Source organism: Pongo abelii, chromosome 16 (genome assembly GCF_028885655.2).
Source record: "Pongo abelii isolate AG06213 chromosome 16, NHGRI_mPonAbe1-v2.0_pri, whole genome shotgun sequence".
In the NCBI taxonomy this organism is placed as follows: Eukaryota; Metazoa; Chordata; class Mammalia; order Primates; family Hominidae; genus Pongo; species Pongo abelii.
The window spans coordinates 45,716,963-45,743,402 of NC_072001.2; the positions used below are offsets into that span (position 1 = coordinate 45,716,963).

At 40.6% G+C, this 26,440-nt stretch overlaps 1 protein-coding gene and 1 pseudogene across 9 annotated transcripts in view; both read right to left on the bottom strand.

The window, feature by feature from the left end:
* TTBK2 (tau tubulin kinase 2) overlaps nt 1-26,440 on the bottom strand; it is a 175,647-nt gene that overhangs the window by 37,290 nt on the left and 111,917 nt on the right. For all 9 annotated transcript variants that reach the window (XM_054532666.1, XM_054532665.1, XM_054532664.2 and 6 more), the window contains one exon: nt 10,466-10,623. In XM_054532666.1, coding sequence (XP_054388641.1) covers nt 10,466-10,623 — 158 coding nt within the window. The remainder of the gene's footprint in view (nt 1-10,465; nt 10,624-26,440) is intronic.
* Nucleotides 10,635-26,439, bottom strand: LOC129050476 (keratin, type II cytoskeletal 8-like; annotated as a pseudogene).

A 26,440-nucleotide genomic window follows, 5' to 3' on the forward strand; every position in this document is an offset into this window, starting at 1 on the left:
CACTTTAAAAGTAAGAAGCATTTCATCTATTTTCAAAGAAGTCTCTGTCAATTATAACAACTTTTTTTTTTTTTTTTTTTGAGACAGGGTTTCACTCTTGTCACCCAGGCTGGAGTGCAGTGGCGCGATCTCGGCTCACTGCAACTTCCACCTCTTGGAGTCAAGCGATTCTCCTGCCTCAGCCTCCTGAGTAGCTGGGATTACAGGTGCCCACCACCACACCGGGCTATTTTTTGTATTTTTAGTAGAGACAGGGTTTTGCCATGTTGGGCAGGCTGGTCTCAAACTCCTGACCTCAGGTGATCTGCCTGCCTTGGCTTCCCAAAGTGCTGGAATTACAGGCGTGAGCCACAGTGCCTGGCGTGTTAGAGAATTTTTAAAAATTCTAAACAGGAAAATGTTAAGTGGTGTTGAACTCAAAATAAAATACAAAGATAAATCTCCAAATTAACATTCATTTGGGAAGCAAGAATTACAATTAGGGGCACACACATAGACTGAGTGGGTCTCTGGTATATCTGAAGACCAAAGGAGAGGTTGGGGGTTTTATTAGAGAGATGTCACATACTGTTTTGAAAGAAAGCTCATTGGCACTAGAGAAGCTTTTGGGAGCTGGCAGGCTCTGACTGGTGAGTGACAGAGGTATGTAAATTTAGTCTTAGAGTCACAGCAGGCCATTTCAGCAGCTGGGCTTGTGAGAAATTAAATTCTTGGAGCAGGTGCTATGTGCCCCAAGTACTTTCTCCCTGGTCTCTTGATTGATTTAGTTGAGTATGACAAGAATGACCTAATTTGTATAATCAACTTGCGCAGTGCCATAATGAAATAAACAGGTGTCAGATCAATCAGCTATGTTATTTTTTTACAGTGTGAAATGTGTATTACTTTTTCACTTGCAGATTTTTTTTTTTTTTTTTTTGAGACAGAGTCAAGCTCTGTCTCTCAGGCTGGGGTGCAGTAGCATAATCTCCGCTCACTGCAACCTCCGCCTCCTGGGTTCAAACGATTCTCCTGCCTCGGCCTCCCAAGTAGCTGGGATTACAGGCATGCACCACCATGCCCAGCTAAATTTTTATATTTTTAGTAGAGATGGGGATTTGTGCGATGTTGGCCAGGCTGGTCTCGAACTCCTGGCCTCAAGTGATCCGCCCACCTTGGCCTCCCAAAGTGCTGGGATTACAGGTGTGAGCCACTGTGCCCAGCCACCTGCAGACTTTTTACTAAGCACCTACTACATGCAAGGCCCTAGCAACACAAACAAGAGGAAGGAAATTCTTGCCCTAGAGGGGAAACTAGACTTTCTGTAATTATACAGTTGATATAGTTCAGCATGAACTGACCTGGGGGAAAAAAATAGCAAATTATTAATTGGTATTTGTCTATATATTTCTTTCAAAGTAATTCCAGGTCTTATTTACATGGTTGGTCATCGCTCCCTTAGACCCTCCCATGAGAGGCTTTTCTAGTTCACAGTTATCGTTCACCAAGTGAAAAGGCTCCTGCCAGTTCTATAACTCTATATTCTAGGGTTTTTTTTTTTTTAATATTGCTGACTGAACACAATACTTAGCACACAATGAAACCTCCTCTTTGAAGTCACCTGGAATGTCTCAAAGTAGAAAAATTAGTTTTCAGTACACTATACTGACTCCTGTAATTACTGTGAGTGGCAACACAGGCATCCTCTCAGTGAGCCACTTTAAGGGTCACAGTTAGATCCTGGCACTGGTGTCACGAGTACTTCATATGCTCTGAGAAGACCAGTGATTTTTCAGGGACTTGTTCCACCTGACTTGGTAACCGATGACCTTCACCACTACCTTTGCCTAAATGGGTCAATGCTAGAATGAACCTCTTTATCAACAGTTTACAAGGATATAATCTAGAAAAGCACTGATAATGGCTTCCAGAAAAAAAAAGAAAAAAAAAACTTACAACCTAGTAAAGTAGTATCTGTAGTTCTGACAGTAGAAGCATATTTAAAAGGTAGTTTGGCCTAAAATAGTTCAAATAAGCAGATTCATTATAGAGATAATTAAAGATCAGAAATAAATTGGCTATAACAGATTTTTCAGATATTAGTTCAATATAATTTATTTATTGATGCAAGAGTCATAATGGACACTAACATACATGTACTACACGATAATCCAAATGTTTATTGAAAGAATTCCCTCTATTCCTGAGGAAAGAGAAAGGGAAATAGATGAATATTTGAACTCAAGAAGCTTAGTCTATTATCATCACCTTTTTTCCATTTAATCACTCAGTATTCTTTCAAGTCCCTTTTTCCCTTATGTCTAGCCATTATTCTGCTTTTTTTCCAACTACCTCAATTCGTTGGCATTTCCTTCTTTCATGCCTCAGGAAACAAACCACACCTCCATCTCTGAATACACTTCTACTTTTAATCAATCCTACTTTTTCTCTTATCTCTTATGCTTCAATATGATACCACTCATTCCAAGGACCCCGTCCATCTTCTCCACACAGGCTCTCTTTTATAGGACTCAGGTTCCTCTCCCACCCAGCCCCTCCCTCTGCATTTATTCTCCACTCCTTTCTCCTTCCCTGGTTATTGTTTCATTTCTTTTCCTAAACTCTGATACAAATCTGGAGTATGCAATATGGAAAGAAATAATTCCTTCCCAGGAAAATTATATCATGTTCAGGAATATGAATGAGTGAGAAAGTATACATAAGAGTGTTATTAGCACATGGTCTGTGTTTCCAGGCAAGGTATTATATAACTGAAGCAGATTAAGGGAATAAGTAAGAAAATGTGTGGAAGAACTGAAGAGATATGAGAGAAAATAGCAACAACGAACATCCTTTTCATATTTCATTCCCCATAATCTAAGGCAAACTAGTGCCTGTGGGCCAAATCTGGCCTGCTTACCTACCTATTTTTTTTTTTTTAATAGACTTATTGGAACACAGTCTCGTTTGTTTACATGTTGGCCATGGCAGCTTTTGCACTACAATAGCAATGACAGTAGTGACAGAGACAGCATAACTCACAGATATTTATCTTACCCTTTACAGATAAAGCTTGCTGGCTCATGATTTAAAGCGTCCTCTTACCTTCTAAACTTTCATTCTCCCTCTACGAAGAAATTCAGGGTTCTGGGACATACACTATAAATTTTTCTCTTTAACACTGATTCTCCAGGTATTCTACCATATCATTTGCAAAAAGAAAAAAATCAGAGATTGGCAAACTTTTTCTTAGAGGGCAGATAGTAATGGTTAGGCCTGTGGGCAAGATTCACTGATGGATGCTACAATTAATAGGAAAAGTATGACAAGAAACACAGTGCTGACATAGTTGCAAATATCTCCCCACAAGATTATTTCTTACAAAGAGAAAAACAGTAACTTTATAGTAGAAAGAACTGGCCACTGTAACTAAATTGTCAACATTAGTATCATCAGTAATGAGACATACTGACATTATGTACCTCCTTGTTTAATGCCATAGGTTTTCCTCTGATCTTTGCTCTAAAGTTATCCCATAGATTCTGATAAGTAGTATTTACATTATCATTTTTTTCTATAACTTTTAGTTTTTATTTTCCTTTTCACCCAAGAGTACAGTCATGTATCGCTTAACAATGGGGATACATTCTAACAAGTGCCATCGTTAGGCAATTTCGTCCTTATCCAAATGATCACAGCATATTTAAAAAAAACTATACTGTACAGCCTATTACGTGTCTAGGCTATATGGTATAGCCTAGTGCTCCTAGGTTACAAACCTGTACAGCATGTTACTGTTCTGAATACTGGAGGCAAGTGTAACACAATGGTAAGTATTTGGGTATTATAACATATCTAAACATAGAAAAGGTAGAGTAAAACTACAGTATTGTAATCTTATAGGACCACTGTCATATATGCGGTGTATCACTGATTGCGATGTCATTACACGGCACATGACTGTAGTTTAATAGGTTCTTAAATTTCCAGTAAAAGGGCCTTTGATATTTTAATTTTGTTGGTAATTTCTAGTTTTCTTGCAGTGTGATCAGATAGCATAATACTTCTTTATGGAACTACTTACATGTTTCTTTGTGACCTAATATCTGATCAATTTTTGTGAATATTCCAGGGGCCCCTGGGCAGGAGGTATAGTCTCTATCATCAAGGTATAGAGTTCAGAAAACATAAATATGATCTACCTTACTATGATCACGCTGTTTAAGTCTTCTGTCTTCCTATTCTCTGTTCACTTGATCTGTCTTAAACTGAGGGTGGTACATTAACATCTCCAATTATGAGTGTGTTTTTATGTCTCCTTGAATATCCTGCAGTTGTTGTTTCCTAAAGGTGAGTGTCATGATTCTGGTGACTAAATATTAATAAATTTTGTATCCCACTTGTGAATTGTGGCATTTGGCATTAAAAAGTGCCCTTCCATCTTTTCTAAGCTTTTTGTTTTGGCTTGAATTCTACATCGTCTGTTATTAGGATCACTTCTCTTTTCTATCTTTCTGATATATCTTTGTCCATCTCTTTCTTACTTTTTTTACGTGTGTGTCTCTTATATACAGCATATGCATATAGCTATACAATCCAAACTGAAAATATTTTCCTTTTAATAGGTGAGTTAACCCCATGTATATTTATTGCTGTGACTGATATGTTTGGTCTTAAGCCTGCTGTAGTATTTTACTTCCTTAAATTGTATTTGAGCTTTGTAACATGATGTAATAGGATATACATAGACAGTAAAATGGTTATTACAGGGAAGCAGATTAACATATCTATCAACTCACACTTTTTTTGTGACAAAGAGCAGCTAAAATCTACTTATTTAACAAAAATCTCTAATACAACTTTATTTTTATTTAAGATATGTCCAAGTCTTCTGAAAATACAATTTTATTAAGGTTATTCCTTGGGTTGTCCATTAGATCTCCACACTTGTTCACCACATATCTGCTATTTTATATCCTCTGACCTACATCTCCCCATTTCCTTTCCTTCCTCCCTCCTTGAACCCCCTGTGGTAACCACTGTTTCATTCTCAATCTCTGTGTATTTGAGTGCTTTAAAATATATATATGTGTGTGTATGTATATATATATATGTGTGTGTGTGTGTTTTGTTCACATATAAATGAGATCATGCAACATTTTTATTTCTGTCTGGCTTATTTCACTAAGCATGTCTTTTAGTTCCACCTATGCTGTAGCAAATGGTAGGATCTTCTTCTTTTTAAAAGCTGAATAAGGTCGGGCGTAGCGGCTCATGCCTGTAATCCCAGCACTTTGGGAGGTTGAGGCAGGCGGATCACCTGAGGTCAGGAGTTCGAGACCAGCCTAGCAAACATGGTGAAACCCCATCTCTAATAAAAATACAAAAATTAGCCAGGTGTGGTGACACAGGCCTGTAATCCCAGCTACTCGGGAGGCTGAGGCAGGAGCATCACTTGAATCCAGGAGGCTGAGGTTGCAGTGAGCAGAGATCATGTCATTGCACTCCAGCCTAAGCAACAGGGCAAGAATCAGTCTCAAAAAATAAAAATAGAAAAATAAGAAGCTGAATAATATTCCATTATATGTGTGTGTATGTATTTATACATCATCTATATTCCATTGTGTGTGTATATATACACAAATACATACAATACACACACACACACGTGCACACACACACACACACACACATATTTTCTTTATCAATTTGTCCATCAATGGGTATTTAGTTTGTTCCTGTATCTTGGCTATCGTAAATACTGCTGCAGTGAACACGAGAATGCAGATATCTTATTTGGTCAACTAATTTTCAACAAGGGCACCAAAAGGACACAATGGGGTCCAATAAATGGTGCTCTTCAATAAATGTTGCCGGAAAAACTGGATTTCCACATGCAAAGGACTTGGACCCCTATTTTACACGATACACAAAAATCAACTAAAAATGTATAAAAGACCTATATGTTAAGACCTGAGACTATAAAACTCCTAGAAGAGAACATAGAGGGAAAGCTTTGTCATAGTATTTTATTATTATGTGCACAGTATCTTGCTATATTTGCTATATTTCTTCCTCTACGACATGTATTCTTTGTCCTTTTTTTTTTTTTTTTTTGAGTCAAGATCTCACCCTGTTGCCCAGGGTGGAGTATAGTGGCTCGATCTCAGGTCATTGTGACCTCCATTTCCTGGACTCAAGCCATTCTCCAGCCTCAGCCTTCGGAGTAGCTGGGACTACAGGTGCACACCACCACACCTGGCTAATTTTTGTATTTTTTGTAGAGACAAGGTTTTACCATGTTGCCCAGGATGGTCTCAAACTCCTGAGCTCAAAGTGATCTGTCCACCTCGGCCTCCCAAAGTGCTGGAATTACAGGCATGAACCACTGTGCCTGGCCTGTACTTTAATTTATAAATAATTTTGGGGGGTATTTCAGAAGGTTCGCCTTTTTGTTCTAATGCTTATCTTTGGACATAAACCTTTTTAAATGTTCTTAGTTCTCTGTGAGTTTTTGTTTGTTTGTTTTGTGATGGAGTCTCACGTTGTCGCCCAGGCTGGAGTGCAGTGGCGTGATCTCGGCTCACTGCAACCTCTGCCTCACAGGTTCAAGCAATTCTCCTGCCTCAGCCTCCCGAGTAGCTGGGACTACAGGTGTGTGCCATCATGCCCAGCTAATTTTTGTGGGGTTTTTTTGTTTTTTTGTTTGTTTGTTTGTTTTGAGATGGAGTCTCGCTCTGTCACCCAGGCTGGAGTGCAGCGGCTCGATCTCAGCTCACTGCAAGCTCTGCCTCCCGGGTTCACACCATTCTCCCGCCTCAGCCTCCTGAGTAGCTGGGACTACAGGCACCTGCCACCATACCCGACTAATTTTGTTTTTGGATTTTTAGTAGAGACGGGGTTTCACTGTGTTAGCCAGGATGGTCTCAATCTGACCTCGTGATCCGCCCGTCTCGGCCTCCCAAAGTGCTGGGATTACAGGCATGAGCCACTGTGCCCGGCCAATTTTTGTATTTTTCAGTAGAAACGGGGTTTCACCATATTGGACAGGCTGGTCTTGAACTCCTGACCTTGTGACCCCCCCGCCTCAGCCTCCCAAACTGCTGGGATTACAAGTATGAGCCATCACACCCAGCCAGTTCTCTGTTTTTAAATCTAACCTTCTACTATTTGGTTTCTCAGTTTTAACGTATTATTTTGTTTTTCTTCTTCAGGGACTCCAACAACCTGAATGTTATTTCTTCTCTGCCTTCAATTTGCACTACCTTCTCTCTAACTCTTTTGAATTATCTCATTTTCATTCTCTCAGGGTTTTTTCTTTGTCCTTATTCAATGACTTCTATTAAATTCTCACTTACGTCTACTCTCTTTTGTGCACTTTGTAATATATTCTTCAATTATGAGATAATTTTGTCTTTTCCTTCTATTTCTTTCCTGAGTTCAATCAATTATGATTTCACTTCTTCCTCTCCCAATAAGGTCTGAACCTCAGCCCTTGGGCAGGGGTGGGACAGTTCTTGCTTGGCTGTTTAATCACAATCAGTCCTAGGCATCATGGCTGGAGCTTGTATCTGCTATTCCTGTACCTGTATTCTTTACATTTATCTTTATTTCTTATTAATCAATCCCACGTTATTCCAATTCCCTATTATTGACTATAGTTAACAATATCTTGTGTAGGCTGGGCGTAATGGCTCGTGCCTGTGATTTCAGCACTTTGGGAGGCCGAGGCAGGTGGATCACCTGAGGTCAGGAGTTCGAGGCCAGCCTGCCCAACATGGTGAAACCCCATCTCTACTAAAAATACACAAATTAGCATGGTGGCACATGCCTGTAATTCCAGCTACTCAGAAGGCTGAGGCAGGAGAATCGCTTGAACCTGAAAGGTGGAGGTTGCAGTGAGCCGAGATCGCGCCACTGCACTCCAGCCTGGGTGATGGAGTGAGACTCTGTAGCAAACAAACAAACAAACAAACAAAAATACTAGTGTATATTTCAAAATAGGTAGAAGGTTTGAAATGTTCCCAACACAAAGAAATGATAAATGTTTGAGGTAATGGATATCCTAATGACCCTGATTTGATCACAACACATTGCATGCATGTATTAAAATACTGCATGTATCTCATACATATGTACAATTATTGTGTATCCATAAATAATTCTTTGATTTTTTTTTCCTATTCAAATTACTATGTAGTTTCTGTCTCCTGACTGGACCCAAATTGATACATCTTTTTTCCTCCGCCACTCCACTAATGAAGGACACTTCTCCCTTTTTTTTCTTTTGAATTATGCATATTTTTACTTCCCTGAAATTCATCATCTGATCTATCAGGACACTTTTAAGTATTTTCCTTATTAGCATGGGTTTAGTCTTTCTAGCACTGGTTTTATTTATTTATTTATTTTTTGGGATCGAAAGACAGCTGGAGTATGGCATTGGTTTTACATCAACCTTACATCCCATTGCTAATTTTCGTCTTCCCCACAGTTTTTCTTGATCTGTCTTTATAAAGTCTTCTGGCAGGGGCAGGTGAGGCAAGAGCATGAAAGATACTGCACTAGGATTTGTGGTCTCATTTTTTTCTCTCTTTTTATTTACAGTTATTTTGAAGCTTGGGCATCTTCTACAAGTTATGCTGAGGACATGGTTTTTCTCTGTAGCTTTAGTTTTCCTTCTTTGTTATTCTGTGTTATTTTGGAGAAAATATTGGAAGATGGGAACATAAACTGCCTTCATTGTTTTTAGGTCCCTGAAGTGCTATCACCTGGATTTTTGCAAGTTTGAGACTTATTTCTAACAACCATCAAAGGGGAAGGACAAAAACACTAGAATAAAATTTCTAGACTGGCTCCAGCTCTGCCACTAACATTTACCTAAAGTTGGATTTACTTCAGTGTTAGGATTATTTCCTCATTTGTAAGATAGGGTGGCTGGACTAGGGCAGTGGATCCCAAACTCTGATAAGCATGGAAATGTTTGACGCATATGGACTTCTGTGCCCCACTTCTAGGCATTCTGATTCAATAGGTCTGGGGTAGGTCTCAGGAATAGGTGTTTTTTAAAAACATCCGTGGTGATTCTGGATCTAGTCAGGTTCTCACATTTAGGAATGCTTAGACATGATAGTCAGTGATACTATCCAGTTATGTGAGTCTATGAAAACTCTTCCTATGATTCAACAAGTTCTAGTGATCCCATCTTTCAATATAAAAATCACAGCTGGGCACAAGTGTGCATGTCTGTTGTCTAGAGAGGCTGAGGTAGGAGGATTGCTTCAGCCCAGGAATTTGAGGCCATAGCGCCCTATGACTGTGCATATAAATAGCCACTGCACTCCAGCCTGGGTGACACAGCCAGACTCCATCTCCTAAAAAAAAAAAAATTAGGCCGGCGCAGTGGCTCACGCCTGTAATCCCAGCACTTTTGGAGAATGAGACAGGCAGATCACTTGAGGTCAGGAGTTTGAGACCAGCCTGACCAGCATAGTGAAACCCCATCTCTACTAAAAATACAAAATTAGCCGGGCGTGGTGGCAAAGGCCTGTGATCCCAGCTACTTAGGAGGCTGAGGCAGGAAAATCGCTTGAACCCGGGAGGCGGACGTTGCAGTGAGCTGAGATCGCGCCACTGCACTCCAGCCTGGGCAGCAAGAACGAAACTCCATGTTTAAAATAAAAAAAAAAATCAAAGCAATGGATGAGTGGTATAATGTCCCAATTAACTTAAATTGTATGATAATTTGTCCCTATTCACTTTATTTTCCCCAGAGACGGGTCCCACTCTGTTGCATAGGCTAGAGTGTAGTGGCACAATCATAGCCCACTGCAGCCTCTAAGCCCCGGGCTCAAGTGATCCTTCTGCCTCAGCATTTTGGGTATTTACTTTTTTTTTTTGACCAAAAAGTTTGAAACAACCAAAGCAGGTAAAAAATCAGAAAAAAAAAAAAAAAAGACAAATAAAAAAACAAAATAAAAGACAAAAGGAACTCTATTTAATACACATAGAGAAAAAACATTAACAATAAAAAACTAAGATCACGGAAATAGATCATAACCTTGTCTTAATACATTATGAAAGTTAAATCACTTTAAGAAGAACATGCTACATGCTTTGTTCCCACTAAACTTTGGCACAGTATAGTTAGATATAATTGTGGCACATTCTTTTCAGGGTTCCATATGTTATTTGGAAACACAACTAATGCTGGTCCTCATTTTGAAGAAAACCCATTATAAATTTGATATCAACAAGTCACATAAGCTCTAAGCGCTAAGCTCCCATTTCACAGTATAATCTATTAGTACTATCTAAAGCAAGTAATTCCAAAGGCGTACATAAGAGCAATGTTAATTCGAGGAGATCCATAGGCTTTCCCTGATGTCTTAGCATTTGTTCATCTGAGGGAATCTGGATGAAATAAATTTTTGCAAATATAATGCATCCAGGAAAGACACCACCAAATGATCTGTTTAGGACATACCCAATTGCAGCAGGGGTCAAGCGAGTGTGCAACTGAGGGGTGGTAGAAGTAGTGGTGGTTGTTAGGGAGCCATCATTTCCAGTCTTCTCCCAGTCAAAAGGGTCACTCTCAATTACTCCAAAAGTCTTGATGCTATTGTCAAACACGGATGTAAGAAGCTAAACCACAAAGAAAAAAACTAGAGTAAGTGAACAGTAAACATAGTCACTTTATTCTATAAGAGAAAGCACACCAGACTCATAAAATGATTTTGTAATGTGATTTTCTTTAAAAACTGATGGCTCAAATTGCGAAATTTGAATAGGAACTATAGGTGGATGATGATACTGAATTAATGTTGATTTTTCTCAGTTGTGTAGAATGTTTCTGTTTTTGAGAGATACATAATGAAGCATCATATCTATAACCTACTCTCAGTTGGTTTCGCTAAAGGATGTGTGTTGTGTATAAGTATATATGTTTGTGCACTCAATTGAACCATCTATTTTATCATTTATTTGTCAAAACAAAACAAAACAATGACTTTTTATATGTTTCAACCTAAAAAAGTAGCCAGCATTAACAGGTAATGTGTCTAGGTAAGGGGAATATAGAAGCTTATTGTGCTTTCCTTCATTTTTTTTTTGCAGGTTTAAAAAATTCTTAAAATACGTGTGTGCATGTTTGTGTGTCTCCATATACAAATTATCAAAAATTGCTTGATTTATATTCTGTTAGTTTGATTTATATTCTGTATAATTTCATTTTTTGTCTTTCAATTCCTAAAGTTTGATGTGATCTTAAGAAGGATCTCATAAAAGACGTCTGTTGTTTCTGTCAGCAGGCAACATTTCCAATTTTATGATTATAGCTTTATTCTCTCCTCATCATTTCTGGAACTCTGTTAGTATCCTATCCTCTGAGATTCATCTTCTACATTTCCTGCCCCAGACCTGAAATCAGCACTTCTTTGGAGGATTTTGCTCAGGTCTGATTTAGGCTTTAAAAATATTACTTCACCAGCCTGGCGAACATGGTGAAACCCTGTCTCTATTAAAAATACAAACATTAGCCGGGTGTGGTGGTACACGCCTGTAATCCCAGCTACTCAGGAGGCTGAGGCATGAGAATTGCTTGAACCTGCGAGGCGGAGGCCGCAGTGAGACAAGATCATGTCACTGCACTCCAACCTGGGTGACGGAATGAGAATCTTTCTCAAAAAAAAAAAAAAAAAAAAGATTACTTCAGCTATTAAGTGGTCAATAGATGCCATAAACAGGGATGGGAATAAGGGTACTTGGAACAGATGACCAGTTAAGAGATTACTGTCAGCTGAACAAGCATGGTAACAGTAAAGGTGATAAGAATTGGACATAGATTTCTGTCCTGAGCCACTGGGTCAACGCAGTGACATGGAAAGCAGTGAGTTTAGGGAGGAATAGGAAATGCAGATATAAATTTGGGTGTCATCAGCATATAGATATCAAGAGATACTGGCCACGCACGGTGGCTCACGCCTGTAATCCCAGCACTTGGGCGGCTGAGGTGGGCGGATCACTTGAGGTCAGGGGTTCAAGACCAGCCTGGCCAACATGGTGACACTCCATCTCTACTAAAAATGCAAAAATAAGCAAGGCGTGGTGGCAGGTGCCTGTAGTCCCAGCCACTCGGGAGGCTGAGGCACAAGAATTGCTTGAGCCTGGCAGAGACTGCAGTGAGCCAAGATTGTGCCATTACACTCCAGCCTGGGTGACAGAGCAAGACTTGGGTCTCAAAAAAAAAAGAGAGAGAGAGAGAGATCATTTAAAGCCATAGAACCAGCTGGTATTATTGAGGAAGAATAGAGAGCAAAAGATCCAAGGGCTATAGCCTAGAGTACTTCAATATTTAGGTGAAAGAAGACAAAGACTCAGCAAAGGAAGCAAAAAAGGAGTGGCCAGTGAGGCAGGAAAACTATGAGTCTAGTATTCTAGACTACAAGTGAAGAAACCATTTCACTAAGGAGGATGATCAAATGTTATCAGTTGTAAATGTACAGTTATTTCTGTATTTAATTAATTTCTCTCTCTTTCAACCCAGACTATATGCTCCAAGATGCTGATATTAATCTGATCTTACTCATCATTGTGTCTCCAGGATCTCATACATTACCTTACTCATAACATTTACTCTAAAAAAATTCCAATAATATATGTTAATTTGTAATAATATTTACTGACTCACATGATTTGATCTTTCATTTAAGTTCCAAAAGGAAGAATTGTAAATACAGAAAAAGAAATTAAAAAGATAAAGGGAACTGGAAAAGACATGGTTATAAAATCTGAGAAATTTTATTTGGGTCCTATTTTTGTTCATGTAAGTCACCTACGTTATAGCTTAGACTTCTCCAAATGTCAGAGGTAGAGGGCTGTAGAAAACACAAAGGAGGAAATAAAGATGGCCCGGAACCTAGGGAACTGAAGTGCCAGACCTTTGACCCTCTCTCCTAACTCTGAAATCAAGGTTCTCATAGGTTCTCACAGAGTGAGATGCATGCTTTCTGGAAGGTGGAATCCCCATCCAGGGGAGCCTTGCTATGTGAGCACTTAGACTGCCACTGCTAAATTCTCTGTTCTGTACTGTGCTGCAACAGGAATGATCCTAAATGGTTTTTATGTCAGATGTCCTTTTATCATGGAATTATTTTCTTACATGTATCACAGTATTGTATGTCTTAGAAAATGTATTCTATGGCACGGGATCTCAAATTAGAAACAGTTTGTTACTATGATGGTGATATTAGACACCAGCAGCAGGAGGCAGAAAGATGGAGGACACAGAACAAAAGAAACAGAAAAGCTAAAAGCACTGAGGCACTTAAAGGCACCCTAGTGGGAACAAATGGTCAGACTGGGCAGAGCTCTGCAGATATTTTAGAGAAAAACATTTCTAATCTAGCAAAATAATTTTCTAATTCGGGAGCAGGGTGGCACTAAATCCTAACCTTCCTCAGATTGGAATAGTAGAAACAGGACAAGTCAAGGACTTACTTTTTTTGGTAACTGAATGTGTTACATCACATTTGGTTATGATAAATAATAAAAACAGAAAACTCTTAATTCAGTGAGTCAAATAGATTTTAGAATAAAAATTACCTTGTAAGTCATCTATATAGCATATACAGTATATGTAGTGTGTGAATATATGTCTATGTGTACATATATGTGTGTGTCTGTTAAATTTGAATAGTCCTCATGCCTTTATTTTTTGTTATTTTTATTTTTATTTATTTATTTTTGAGATGGAGTCTCACTTTCTTGCCCAGGCTGGAGTGCAATGGTGCGATCTCAGCTCACTGCAACCTTCGCCTCCCGGGTTCAAGCGATTCTCCTGCCTCAGCCTCCTGGGTAGCCGGGACTACAGGCACACGCCACCATGCCCAGCTAATTTTTGTATCTTTAGTAGAGACGGGGTTTCACCATGTTGGCCAGGATGGTCTGAAACTCCTGACCTCAGGTGATCCACCCGCCTCGGCCTCCCTAAGGGCTGGGATTATAGGCGTTGAGATACCATGCCCGGCCTCTCATTCTTTTTTATAACCCAATGTCATTGGGGAACAAAGCACTTTCCCATCAGAACAGGGACTCACTGTGGCAGTAATTCTCAAACTGGAAAAGGGAGAAGGGAAAAATATGAAAAAAATCTTCCAAATGATTCCAACGCTTCCCTCTAAAAGGCATGTCCCATATCTCTTCATTGGTAATCTCTGAAAATCTAGTATACATCTGACTCCTCATTTTACTTAATAATACATTCTTAGAAAATACAAATTCATCTACATTTAGAGTCTAAGTTTCTCAAACTAGGGTAACATGTACCCCCAGGGGATGCAGCCATATGCCAGAGAGAATTTAAAGTCATTTGACAATGTGGCACAGCTTCCTGGAGTATTTTACACAGAGGTATGACATTTATTACAATATTTTATAATACAATGAACACAAAGAAGTTGGAAGGCAAAATTTAAATGAACCTTTAAGATAAATCAGGAGAATACAAAGAAATTTTGGACTTATGGTTGACACTGTAAGGCTATTCCCAGACTTCTTGAGAAATATACTTATACTTGGCTTCCAGAGGAGTAACTGGTGAAACAGTGTGAGAAACACCAGAAGCAATCATCTTCGGGAAAGTGAATCTTCTGTAAATGGATGTAGGGAAGGGAGGCAGTTAAGTGAAGGGGAAGTTGTGTGAAGAGGAGGAAAAGAGGAGGGAGAACGTGAAGAAGGCAATGAACAGGCAAAAATGCTGCACAGGTTGAGAATCCCAAATCTGAAAATCGAAAATCCAAAATATTCCAAAACACAATTTTGGGTGCTGACGTGATGCTCAAATGAAATGCTCACTGGGGCATTTCGGATTTTCGATTTGGGTTGCTCAACCAATATAATGCAAAATATTACAAAATCCTAAAAAATCTGAAATCCACCAGGCGCAGTGGCTCACGCCTGTAATTCCAGCACTTTGGGAGGCCAAGGCCAGCGGATCACGAGGTCAGGAGATCGAGACCATCCTCGCTAACACGGTGAAACCCCGTCTCTACTAAAAATACAAAAAAATTAGCCAGGTGTGGTGGCGGGCACCTGTAGTCCCAGCTACTCGGGAGGCTGAGGCAGGAAAATGGTGTGAACCTGGGACACGGAGCTTGCAGTGGGCAGAGATCATGCCGCTGCACTCCAGCCTGGGCGACAAAGTGAGACTCCGTCTCAAAAAACAAACAAACAAACAAACAATCTGAAATCCACAACACTTCAAATAAGGGATATTCAACCTGTATTACTTTTTTTTGTTTGTTTGTTTTTGAGACGAGTCTCACTCTGTTGCCCAGGCTGGAGTGCAATGGTGTGATCTTGGCTCACTGCAACCTCTGCCTCCTGGGTTCAAGAGATTCTCCTGCCTCACTTCCCAAGTAGCTGAGACTATAGACGTGTGCCACCATGCCCGGCTAAATTTTTTTGTATTTTTAGTAGAGACAGGGTTTTGCCATGTTGGCCAGGCTGGTCTTGAACTCCTGACCTCAAGTGATCCTCCTGTCTCGGCCTCTCAAAGTGCTGGGATTACAGGCGTGAGCCACCGCGCCCGGCCCTGCATTACTTTTTATTTGGCCACTGTGTGGATTATTTGTGTCAATCCCTCTTCTACTTGCACTTATGAACAAGAAGCAGTCTATTTTAAATCTGATGGGATATTCAATACAATGATTTTTCAAAAGCAAATTATTCAAGATACAAAGTAATAAAAGTCAATTACAGCCTAGGCAACATGGTGAAACCCTATCTCTACCAAAAATACGTAAAATTAGCCAGGTGTGGTGGTGTACACTTCTGGTCTCAGCTACTTGGGAGGCTGAGGTGGGAGGACCACTTGAGCCTGGGGAGGAAGGCTTTGCAGTGAGCCAAGATCACACCACTGCACTCCTGGGTGACAGAGTGAGACCCTGTCTCAAAATAAATAAATAAATAATAAAAGTCAATTACTATGTCAGGATAATGAGATTCTGAGTAATCTGGATTTTCTGTAATTCTAAATTTTTCTGTAATTCTAAAACTTTTATAATGACCAGATATTACTTTTAATAACTAGAAAAAATTAACCAACAAAAACATATTATTCTAAAATAAATCAACTATATACCTACATGCAACCTACATAGATGCTTGGTGCCAGCTCCTACTACCTAAAATACCCTTATTCTTTATGGCAATCAGTCATCTGACATACACACAATGCCTTAAGGAAGCACTCCTCTTATCCTTAGCACAAAATGCAATCAATAACTGTATCATATTTACCTCCATATGAAATCCCAGTTTGCCCTTTCAAAGAGAGTGTAGACCAAGTCCAGCTTTTGCAAAACCAAGAATTATTTGTAAGGTGATATTAAGAACTCACTAAGAATCCTGATTCCTGAATTCTCAGTTAATAAATGGTAAATTAGGGGATCAATAAAGCACTTAAGCAGGAGAGCACAATGGCAATGTTGGCTTGGCTGATTGAAAGGCAGATTATTTACTGCAAAAGAAACTGCCCCACTTCAGTGATAAGTAGATGCAATAGAGGGAAAGAAATGCATAGTCTTTTTTTTTGGCAGAGCTAGCCGAGGTTTTATTTTGGGGAAAAAAAAAAAAAAGCAATCGAATTGTTTTGTAGCTGGAGGCATGGGCAAGGGGGGTCCCCAGGTAGGAAAGTCCCTCGTGGATGGGCTGAGGGCTAGGGCTGAGCCTCAGGTGGGTCTCCCGTTCCCTGTGTTCGCCTGCACAGTGGCCTCCCTCCTAGGCTCTGCGGCAGCCACAAGAGGGGCAGGCTGAGAGGGGCTTCACTTGGGCAGGACATCGGAGGACTCAGACACCAGCTTCCCATCACAGGTTTCGATCTTCTTCACGACCACGGCCCTGAAGGAGCTGGTGCAGCTGAAGGAGCTGGAGCCCATGCCAAAGCCAAAGCTGGAGCCCAGGCCGTAGCTGACACCAGGGCTTGTGAGGCCCCCATAGGCCAAGCTCTGACCACCTGCATAGCTGCTGGTGGTCTTCATATGGATACTCATGTTCTGCATCCCAGACTCCAGCCAGCTCTCCTCACCCTCCAACAGCTTCCTGTAGGTGGCAATCTTGATATCCAGGGCCAGCTTGACATTCATCAGCTCCTGGTACTCACGCAGCTGCCATGCCATGTCTTGACTGGCTAGCTGCAGGGTGGCCTCCAGCTCAGACAGCTTGGCGTTGGCATCCTTAATGGCTAGCTCCGCATGCTGCTCGGTATCTGCGTGGCGGCCTCCGGGGAAGCCCTCTGGCCTTTGAGACCCTCAGTCTCAGCTTGGAGCTGGCTGATGTTCCGGTTCATCTAGGAGATCTCAGTCTTTGCACGCCACAGGTCATCCCCACGCTTCCGATCCAGCGTCTGCAGTTCCTTATACTTGATCTAGTACATGCTCTCAGCCTCAGCCCGGCTGCGGTTGGCAATCTCCTCGTACTGCACCTTGACCTCAGGGATGATACTGTCCATGTCCAGGAAGCGGCTATTGTCCATGAACAGCACCACAGATGTATCCGAGATCTGGGACTGCAGCTCCCGATCTCCTCTTCACACAGCTACCTGAGGAAGCTGATCTTGGCAGTCAGCCCTTTCAGGGGAGACTCCAGCTCCATCTTGTTCACATAAGCTTCATCCACATCCTCCTTGATGAGCACAAATTCATTCTCCATCTCTGTACGCTTACTGATCTCATCCTCATACTTGTTCCTGAAGTCCTCCACCAGCCTGTGCATGCTGCCAAGCTCCGCCTCCAGCTTCAGCTTCTCCTGACCCAGAGTCTCCAGCTGCCACCTAATGTTGTTGATGTAGCTCTCGAACATGTTGTCCATGTTGCTCCAAGCCATCTTCTGCTGCTGCACAAGGCTCCACTTGGTCTCCAGCATCTTGTTCTGCTGCTCCAGGAACCGTACCTTGTCTATGAAAGAGGCAAACTTGTTGTTGAGGGTCTTGATCTGCTTCTCCTCCTGGGTGCGCACAGCCTGGATGTTGGGGTCCACCTCCAGGTTAAGAGGGCTCAGCAGGCTTTGGTTGACAGTGACGGCGGTGATGCCTCCACTGGCCCCACCATATCCTGCACCCAGGCCACCCCAGAAGCTGCTGCTGCCCATTCGGGAGAAGCTCGAGGAGCTGATGCAGGCACCAGGCCCACTCGTGTAGGAGAGGCTGTTGAAGGCCTGGGGGCCAGAGATGGACACCTTGTAGGACTTCTGGGTCACCCTGATGGACATGGTGGAGGCAGGAGTGGAGGCAGGCGGGCCGAACCAGACGGAATCCCAGAAGGAGTGGAGAAGCTGCTTCTTGGTCTGCACGCAGTCTTTACTTCTCTGCTCTTCTTGGGGATTTTAGCAACATTGGTAAAGAAAAAAATTTAACTGCACCCATCCTCTAACAAACTAAACCAGCAAAAATAAAATAAAATAAAGAGAATGAGTTGAAGAAGCTGCAACCTTTACCTGTTTTCACCATTAACTCGGGTGTCACATAGCAACAGGGATACATTCTGAGAAATGTGTCGACAGGCATTTCATTGTGCAAGCATCATAGAGTGTACTGTGATGGTTAATACTGAGTGTCAACTTGACTGGATTGAAGGATACAAAATATTGATCCTGGGTGTATCTGTGAGGGTGTTGCCAAAGGAGATTAACATTTGAGTCAGACAGCGGGCTGGGGAAGGCAGACCCGTCCTTAATCTGGTGGGCACCATCTAATCAGATGCCAGTGAATATAAAGCAGGCAGAAAAATGTGAAAAGGTGAGACTGGCCTAGCCTCCCAGCCTACATCTTTCTCCCATGCTGGATGCTTCCTGTCCTCCAACATCAGATTCCAAGTTCTTCAGTTTTGGGACTCGGACTGGCTCTCCCTGCTCCTCAGCCTGCAGACGGCCTATTGTGGGACCCTGTGATCATGTTAGTTAATACTTAATAAATTCCCCTTTATATATATATCTATTCCATTAGTTCTGTCTCTCTAGAGAACCCTGACTAATACATGTACTTACACAAAGCTAGATGGTATAGCCTATTACACACCTAGGCTATATAGTATAGCCTATTGCTACTAGGCTACCTATCTGTGTAGCGTGTTATTGTACTGAATACTGTAGGCAACTGTTACGCAATGGTAAGTGTTTGTGTATGTAAACATATCTAAATATAGAAAAGGTATAGTAAAAACACAGTATTATAAGCTTATGGGACCACTGTCGTATATGCAGTCCATCATTCACTGAAATATCATTATGTGGCGCATGACTGTATATCAAGATACTGGAGATTCAGAAGTGCCCCCAATGGTTGGCTGCCCCAGGACCTGAGGCAGGGTAAAGCAGCATGGTCACTTACTCAGCCAAAAGTGCTAGCTGATATCAGTCTTCCCTTTCAGGGGCTCAGTCAGTCCAAACGGTAAGCTGCCTGGAAATATAGTACACTAAGGCTTTTCAGTGCCTCCTCACAAGGCCAATAAAAAAGGTAAACAACATTTTCTTATTGCTGTGAGAGGACAAAGCAGCAAAGAGGAAATAAAAGAAGTTCTATTAACATAGAAGGTAATGCTGAGTGAAGAAAAATGAGATGATTTTGGGCAGGGTACAGTGGCTCACATCTGTAATCCCAGCACTTTGGTAGGCCAAGGTGGGCCGATCACCTGAGGTCAGGAGTTCGAGACCTGGCCAACGTGGTGAAACCCCATCTCTACTAAAAATTAGCCAGATGTGGTGGTGCACACCTGTGGTCCTAGCTACTTGGGAGGCTGAGATGAGAGGACTGCTTTAACCCGGGAGGTGGAGGTTTCAGTGAGCCAAAATTATACCATTGTACTCCAGCCAGGAGTGAAAAAAAAAAAAGAGAAGAGAGAGATGATTATAAGCAAATGCAGCATCACTGTGGTACATGTAAAACTACTTACATTTCTTACATTTACATGATATTTTAAAATTTACAAATTATTCTCATAATTACCTCATTAAAAATATTAACAATGGCCAGTTGCCATGGCTCACACCTGTAATCCCGGCACTTTGGGAGGCCGAGGTGGGTGGATCACCTGAGGTCAGGAGTTCGAGACCAGCCTGACCAACATGGTGAAACCCTATCTCTACCAAAAATACAAAGTTAGCTGGGCATGGTAGCACATGCCTGTAATCCCAGCTACTTGGGAGGCTGAGGCAGAATTGCTTGAACCCAGGAGGTAGAGGTTGCAGTGAGCTGAGATCACGCCATTGCACTCCAGCCTGGGTGACAAGAGCGAAATTCCGTCTCAAAAAAAAAAAAAAAATCTTAACAACAATGCTGTGAAGTCAGTATTTCCACCATTTCACAGACTACAAAACTGAGATCTAGAAAGGTTATCCAAACGGTGTGTGGCAAAGCATCAATTTAAACAGGTCTTTTAAGTACGGTGCTATTTCTACTAAAGAAGAGTTACAGCCAGTCAGCAGGCAAGGTAAAAACAGCATATAGTTGAAATTATTCTTGAAAGTGCCTTAAAATGTCCATAAAGTACAGAATACTACCATTTCTCAATAGGTGCAACAGAGCCAGTTTTTCCTCCAGCTCTAGAATAGATGTATTTTCCTCAGATGAATGTGGATAAAGTAAGCTGGCTGCAGACAGCAGTCACATTTGTACCAAAAAAAGTACTCTGCTTTCAACTGTTGGACTCATACTGGTGCAGCCTGATTTGGGGCCACTGAACTGCTGTCAATGAGAAGACTGAGAGAATAGCAGATGCATGAGGGCACTAAATCATTACCCTCACCATAAGGCATGACTAAGCTAAAGGGCAGGCAGAATCACAGATGTTAAGATTTTTCTACCTCCTGAACATACAGCTGAATTTAAGTGAGTCATGCAAACATAGTGTGACTCTATTGTATTCTATAGCTACATCAAATATCCACTCCTTGTTTCAGACATACATTGACTGCCTACTGTCCTGGGTGCTGGGAATACAAATGTTAACAAAACACAGTCCTGTCTTTGGGTGGTTTACATTCAATAGAAGCAATAATCAAGCAGATTTAATTAAATTTTTCACTTTTATTAAATGCCTATCATTGCGCTATGTTCTTGAGAAAATTGAGATAAATGTGCAAGGCCCTGGCTCTTAAGGAGCTTATATAATAAAGAGACAAAACAAAGTACTGCTGCTCTAAGAGTTGAACAGAAGAAATTACTCCAGTATGGAATATGGAAGGAATGGAAGGAATCAGAGGAGGCTGCGGAGAAATTGACATCTGAGTTGGGCTTTCAATTTCACAAGACAAGCAGTGTTATGAAACAGAGGCACATTCCAGGCAGGGCACACTGGGAGAAGAGCTGGTAGTCTCATCTGACTGCATCGAGGGGTCTAATATGACTAGATCACAAAAGTACAATGGGGAATGAAAGGAGATAAGGCGTAATGGGGCAGAGGCAAGAATTCACCCATTTCCCTCCATCTCTACTACTTCTCTCAAGTCAAGGCCATCATCATCTTGCGTCCTGGCCACAAGGGAATACTCTTATCTCCTAGCCTCCCCTGCAGTTAGAATTGGGCCAGCGTGATTGAGTTCTGACTACTGGGCATACACCAGTGTTGTAGATCACTTCCAGGCCTGGCTGTAAAACCCCTAAGCCATCATCCACACTATTCCCTTTCCTGATAATAGTAAAAGGCCATGTATTAAAGACAGCAGTGTCAATATATGGGCAGAGCCTGGATTTTCAAGTTACTCTTAGGAGTTGCCTAGGAGAGCTGTACAACTTGACTAATGTATTATATGATCAAGAATCTTTATGGTGTTAAGACACTGACTTTTAGGCCAGGGATGGTGGCTCATGCCTGTAATCCCAGCACTTTGGGAGGCCAAGGTGGGTGGATCACTTGAGGCTAGAAGTTTGAGACCAGCCTGGCCAACATGGCGAAACCCTGTCTCTACAAAAAATACAAAAATTGGCTGGGCGTGGTGGCACGTGCCTGTGGTCCCAGCTACTTGGAAGGCTGAGGCAGAGAATCACTTGAACCCAGGAGGCAGAGGTTGTAGTGAGCCAAGATCACACCACTGCACTCCAGCCTGGGCAACACAGCAAGACTATGTCTCAAAAAAAAAAAAAGACACTGATTTAAAAAAATGTATTTCTTTCCAAGGCACAGCTCAGCTTATCTCAGTACCTTCCCAACTAGTCTCTGATTCTCCTTTGTTTCATTTGGATGTATATAACTGCAAAAGTAATCCTCTTAAAGCACAAATTGGATCACCATGCTCCTGTTTATAACACTTCCAATGCTTTGTGTTGTACTTAGAATAAAAATTCAAACTCCTTAAAAAGGCCTACAAGGCCCGGCATTATCTGGTTTCTGACTCTTTCCAACCTCACCTCAACCTGTTCTCTCTCCTTATTTATTGTCTGACCATACTTGTCTTCTTTCAGTCCTTTCTCCCATTAGGGCCCATGCATGTACATGTTCTTCCCTTGGCTTGTAACATTCTACCTCTTATTTTTGCTCTTCACATGGCCAACACAATCCCATCTTTTGGGGCTTGGCTTACAATCAAGCTTCTCTAACCTGTAACCCAGGATGGCTTTGAATGTGGCCCAACACAAATTTGTAAACTTTCTTAAAACATTATGAGATTTTTTTGTGATTTTTTTTTTTTTGGCTCATCAGCTATCATTACTATTAGTGTATTTTATGTGTAGCCCAAGACAATTCTTCTTCTTCCAATGTGGCCCAGGGAAGCCAAAAGATTGGACACCCCTGGGCCTTACATGGTAGCTTTAGAAGGAGACCTTCCTTGACCACTCTATTTGATCGGAGGTTCCCCCTTGTTTTCAGCTCAACCTTGTAGCATCTATGCCCTCAGAAAAATTTAATTCAGATGTTATCAAAGTCAGAGGATCCTACAACTGCTATATGTCCCCCAAAGCAAGAGGCAAATCTACTGCATTTTGATGTAATCTACATTTAAATAGTCCCATTCCTAAACCCGGAAAGTATATTAAGAAGATTAATGAAGCTTGCTTAGCTTTGCATTTCCTCTCCATCCTATCCTCTGATATTAGCAACGCTGTAGCAGTGGGTGAACTGGTTGAGATACACATTTTAGTTTCAGGCTTACCAACAGTGTGTATATTTATGGATTTCATTAGTCTTCTCAACTTGCTAAGTGATGCTTAACAAATTTGAACACTCTAATAAAGATATTTGTGTTATCAAGATCATGTGATCCTATTAATTATTATTATTATTATTTTTGAGATGGAGTCTCACCCTGTCACTCAGGCTGGAGTGCAGTGGCACAATTATGGCTCACTGCAGCCTTGATTCACTCAAGTAACCCTCCCATCTCAGTCTCCCAAGTAGCCCGGACTACAGGTGCATGCCACCACACCTGGCTAATTTTTTTTGTTGTTTGTTGTTGTTGTTGTTGTTTTGTTTTTTTGTAGAAACAGGGTGTTACTATGTTGCCCAGGCTGGTCTCAAACTTCTGGCCTCAAGTGATACTCCTGCCTCAATCACCCAAGGTGCTGAGATTACAAGCATGAACCACTGTGCTTGGCCCACTCTGTCTCTTATAGTTGTTATACCATTCAGAATCTAACAAAAACAATATTTATAGGAACATATCTGCTTTAATCTTGTTTATAATTCTGATATCTTCACATTTATTTTAATAGACAGAAAACAGTATTTATGCACTTATAGGGTTAATTTTTCTTGTATTCTCTGTGTAGCAGACTGTTGGTCCAAAGTAAAGACTTAATTAAATTTGCCTAACATTTGTTGAAAATTTAGGTGCCAGGTGTAATATGGGGTTAAAAAAATAAGACATGGCTGTTTCTCCAGGATTTAAAAGCTAGTTAGGAAAACAGACTCATACATAAATACTAAGTACAGATAAACTTGATGTAATTTCCCAAAATAATATAATACTTCTCAAAAGCAAATTTCGGCCTTTATTTTAAAGTGAGAGACACATAAAAGATTCCTGGTAGAAAACAAAATAGCTATTCTCTCTAGGTCCACACCTGATGTCAGAGTGAACAGCAGCAGCTACTGGATGAGGTGTTGGCCATGTGCAACGTGTTGAAGTAATAATATTCTATGGCAAGATCTTCTAATTTTTAAAGATTTATAAAATATACACAAAGTGAAAGTGGCTCTGTAAAACTGCATCATTTAACACTTTGATTATAACAAAAAACCTGACTTTGGTCTTAGCTCAGAATAGACAAAGCTGGAAACATATCATTGCTATTTGACCTTTGATGTAGCTAGGGAAGCAATCATACTAACTATGGATATGCTTTTTGCTTGTTGCTGGAGGAGGTTTATTGTTTTTTTTAACTTTATTGGTTGTCCCATGAGAAACCTAAAATTTTGAAAGAAAAGACCAGGTATGGTGGCTTCATGTTGGTTATCTCAGCAGTTTGGGAGGCCAAGGCAGAAGGATTGCTTGAGGCCAGTTTGAGACCTGCTTGGGCAACATAGGGAAACCTCATCTCTGCTTTAAAAAAAAAAAAAAAAAAAAAAAAAAAGCCAGGCATGGTGCACACTTGTAGATCAAGCTACTCAGGAGGCTAAAGTGGGAGAATCACTTGAGTCTTGGAGGTTGAAGCTGCAGTGAGCTATGATTGCACCAATTGCACTCTAGCCTTGCTGACAGACCGAGACCCTGTCTCAAAAATTTTTTTTAAATAAAGAAAATAAAATCTTGAAACAACAGTAAGTAAAATCAAATTCAGGAATGAATCTCAAACTGTAAAATTAATCATAGGGACAGCATGAGTTCATGAGACCATTCAGATTAAAGGTAGAGTTATTTTTCTCAAGATGAAGACTGAGTAGAGAAACAAGAGGCAGAAGCTGCAAAGCTCAGGCTTTTGAAACCTGATGTCACATTGATACTAGTCATTAGAACACACCCATCACTTACATAACATCTTTTTTCAATTATCCTTCTCCTGTCCACCTGCCCTCTGTTCTCACTCACTGCTTATGAAAGATCAGAGCAGGAAAGAGCTGGATTATTTACAGAATCTGTGAAACAAAGTAATGTTATGCCTGTTCTCTTTCTTTCAAAAATGGAAAATTACCATACTTTGTTTTGTTATTAAGAGATAGAAAAGCCCCTAGGAGAATATCCAACTGAAAAACTTGAGAACAATAATTTGTTAGTTTAAAATAATCATGAAGTTTCAAACTTCAGCTGGTAAATATGATAGTCTTCTTTAGATATAGGTTTAAGAAGAGAATGTGATCAAAGTTTTTTACTGTCCTAAATTCCCCTAAGCAAATTTTGTCAATAAGAAACTATTAGCACTCAAGATGGGAAAGTTGGAACATTTTTCACCTCCTCTTGAATCTAGTCTTACAGGTATAATTTCATTGCTTTAAGTAATGTGAACTCTATACATTTCAGAAAATACACACAAAAGACAAATATAAGAACACATTCCAAAACAACTCACACACAGTGTATTTTCTCAATTTGTTAGACAGTCCCTATTGTTTACAATACAAATTGGCATATGCATGAGAAGACAAGCTCACCAATTTAAGGTCTCTAAGGACTCAAGGCTGTATGTTGCCTCTTTGCTTTATATCCTGTTTCTATCTTATACAAAAGCAGCAATTTCACAGAGCAATAATTACTATATGCAAATACATTTACTGTGCTATAGATACTTCTTAGTCTTTTGACTGCACAACACTGACAACACTGTAGAATTTAACTACTGTTAACATGCAGTAAAGTCTACGTGTTGTCCTTTGTAAATAAGAATGATATACTAATACATATTCTTATTAATCTATGTGTGGCCACATTTATGTTTTCAGTGGTAGCAATTATTTGGTATTAAGCCCTAACCAAATTCTCCCTGAGAGCAACAGAATCTTCTGAAATACCGCTGGTTGGGGCTAGGGATGCAATTTGTAGTAAACCTAGTCGACCCTTCTAAGGCTCATTAACTGATGCTCTAAGGAAATGATTCTCTGACCACAGACAAAATGGAGCCAATTTTCACTGACCGCTGTCCCATAGCATATTAACATATGATACGCTGCCCTAAAGCCCTTGACAGATGCATTACCTAGTTGGACATTTCCTTCTGCTCAACAAATTACCTATAGAATTTACATAATTTCAACTGTCAGCAGTTCTATATGCCGAATGAATCATGCAGGAACAGTAAAATCTGTTACAAGATGAATAAACCTAAAACTCTAATGAAGTTAAGTCCATCCAGAGAGATGAAACACATAACACACACACTGACACTCTCATCATAAGTTAATTTCACCATGTTTCTCAGGATGTATTAAAACAGTCTTATTCGAAGGACCTCCCCTACTCATTTATAACACCTTCAAAGCTAACAATGAGTGAAAGCGGAGACTAAGAGAGAAAATAATTAACTCACAGAACTCACAAA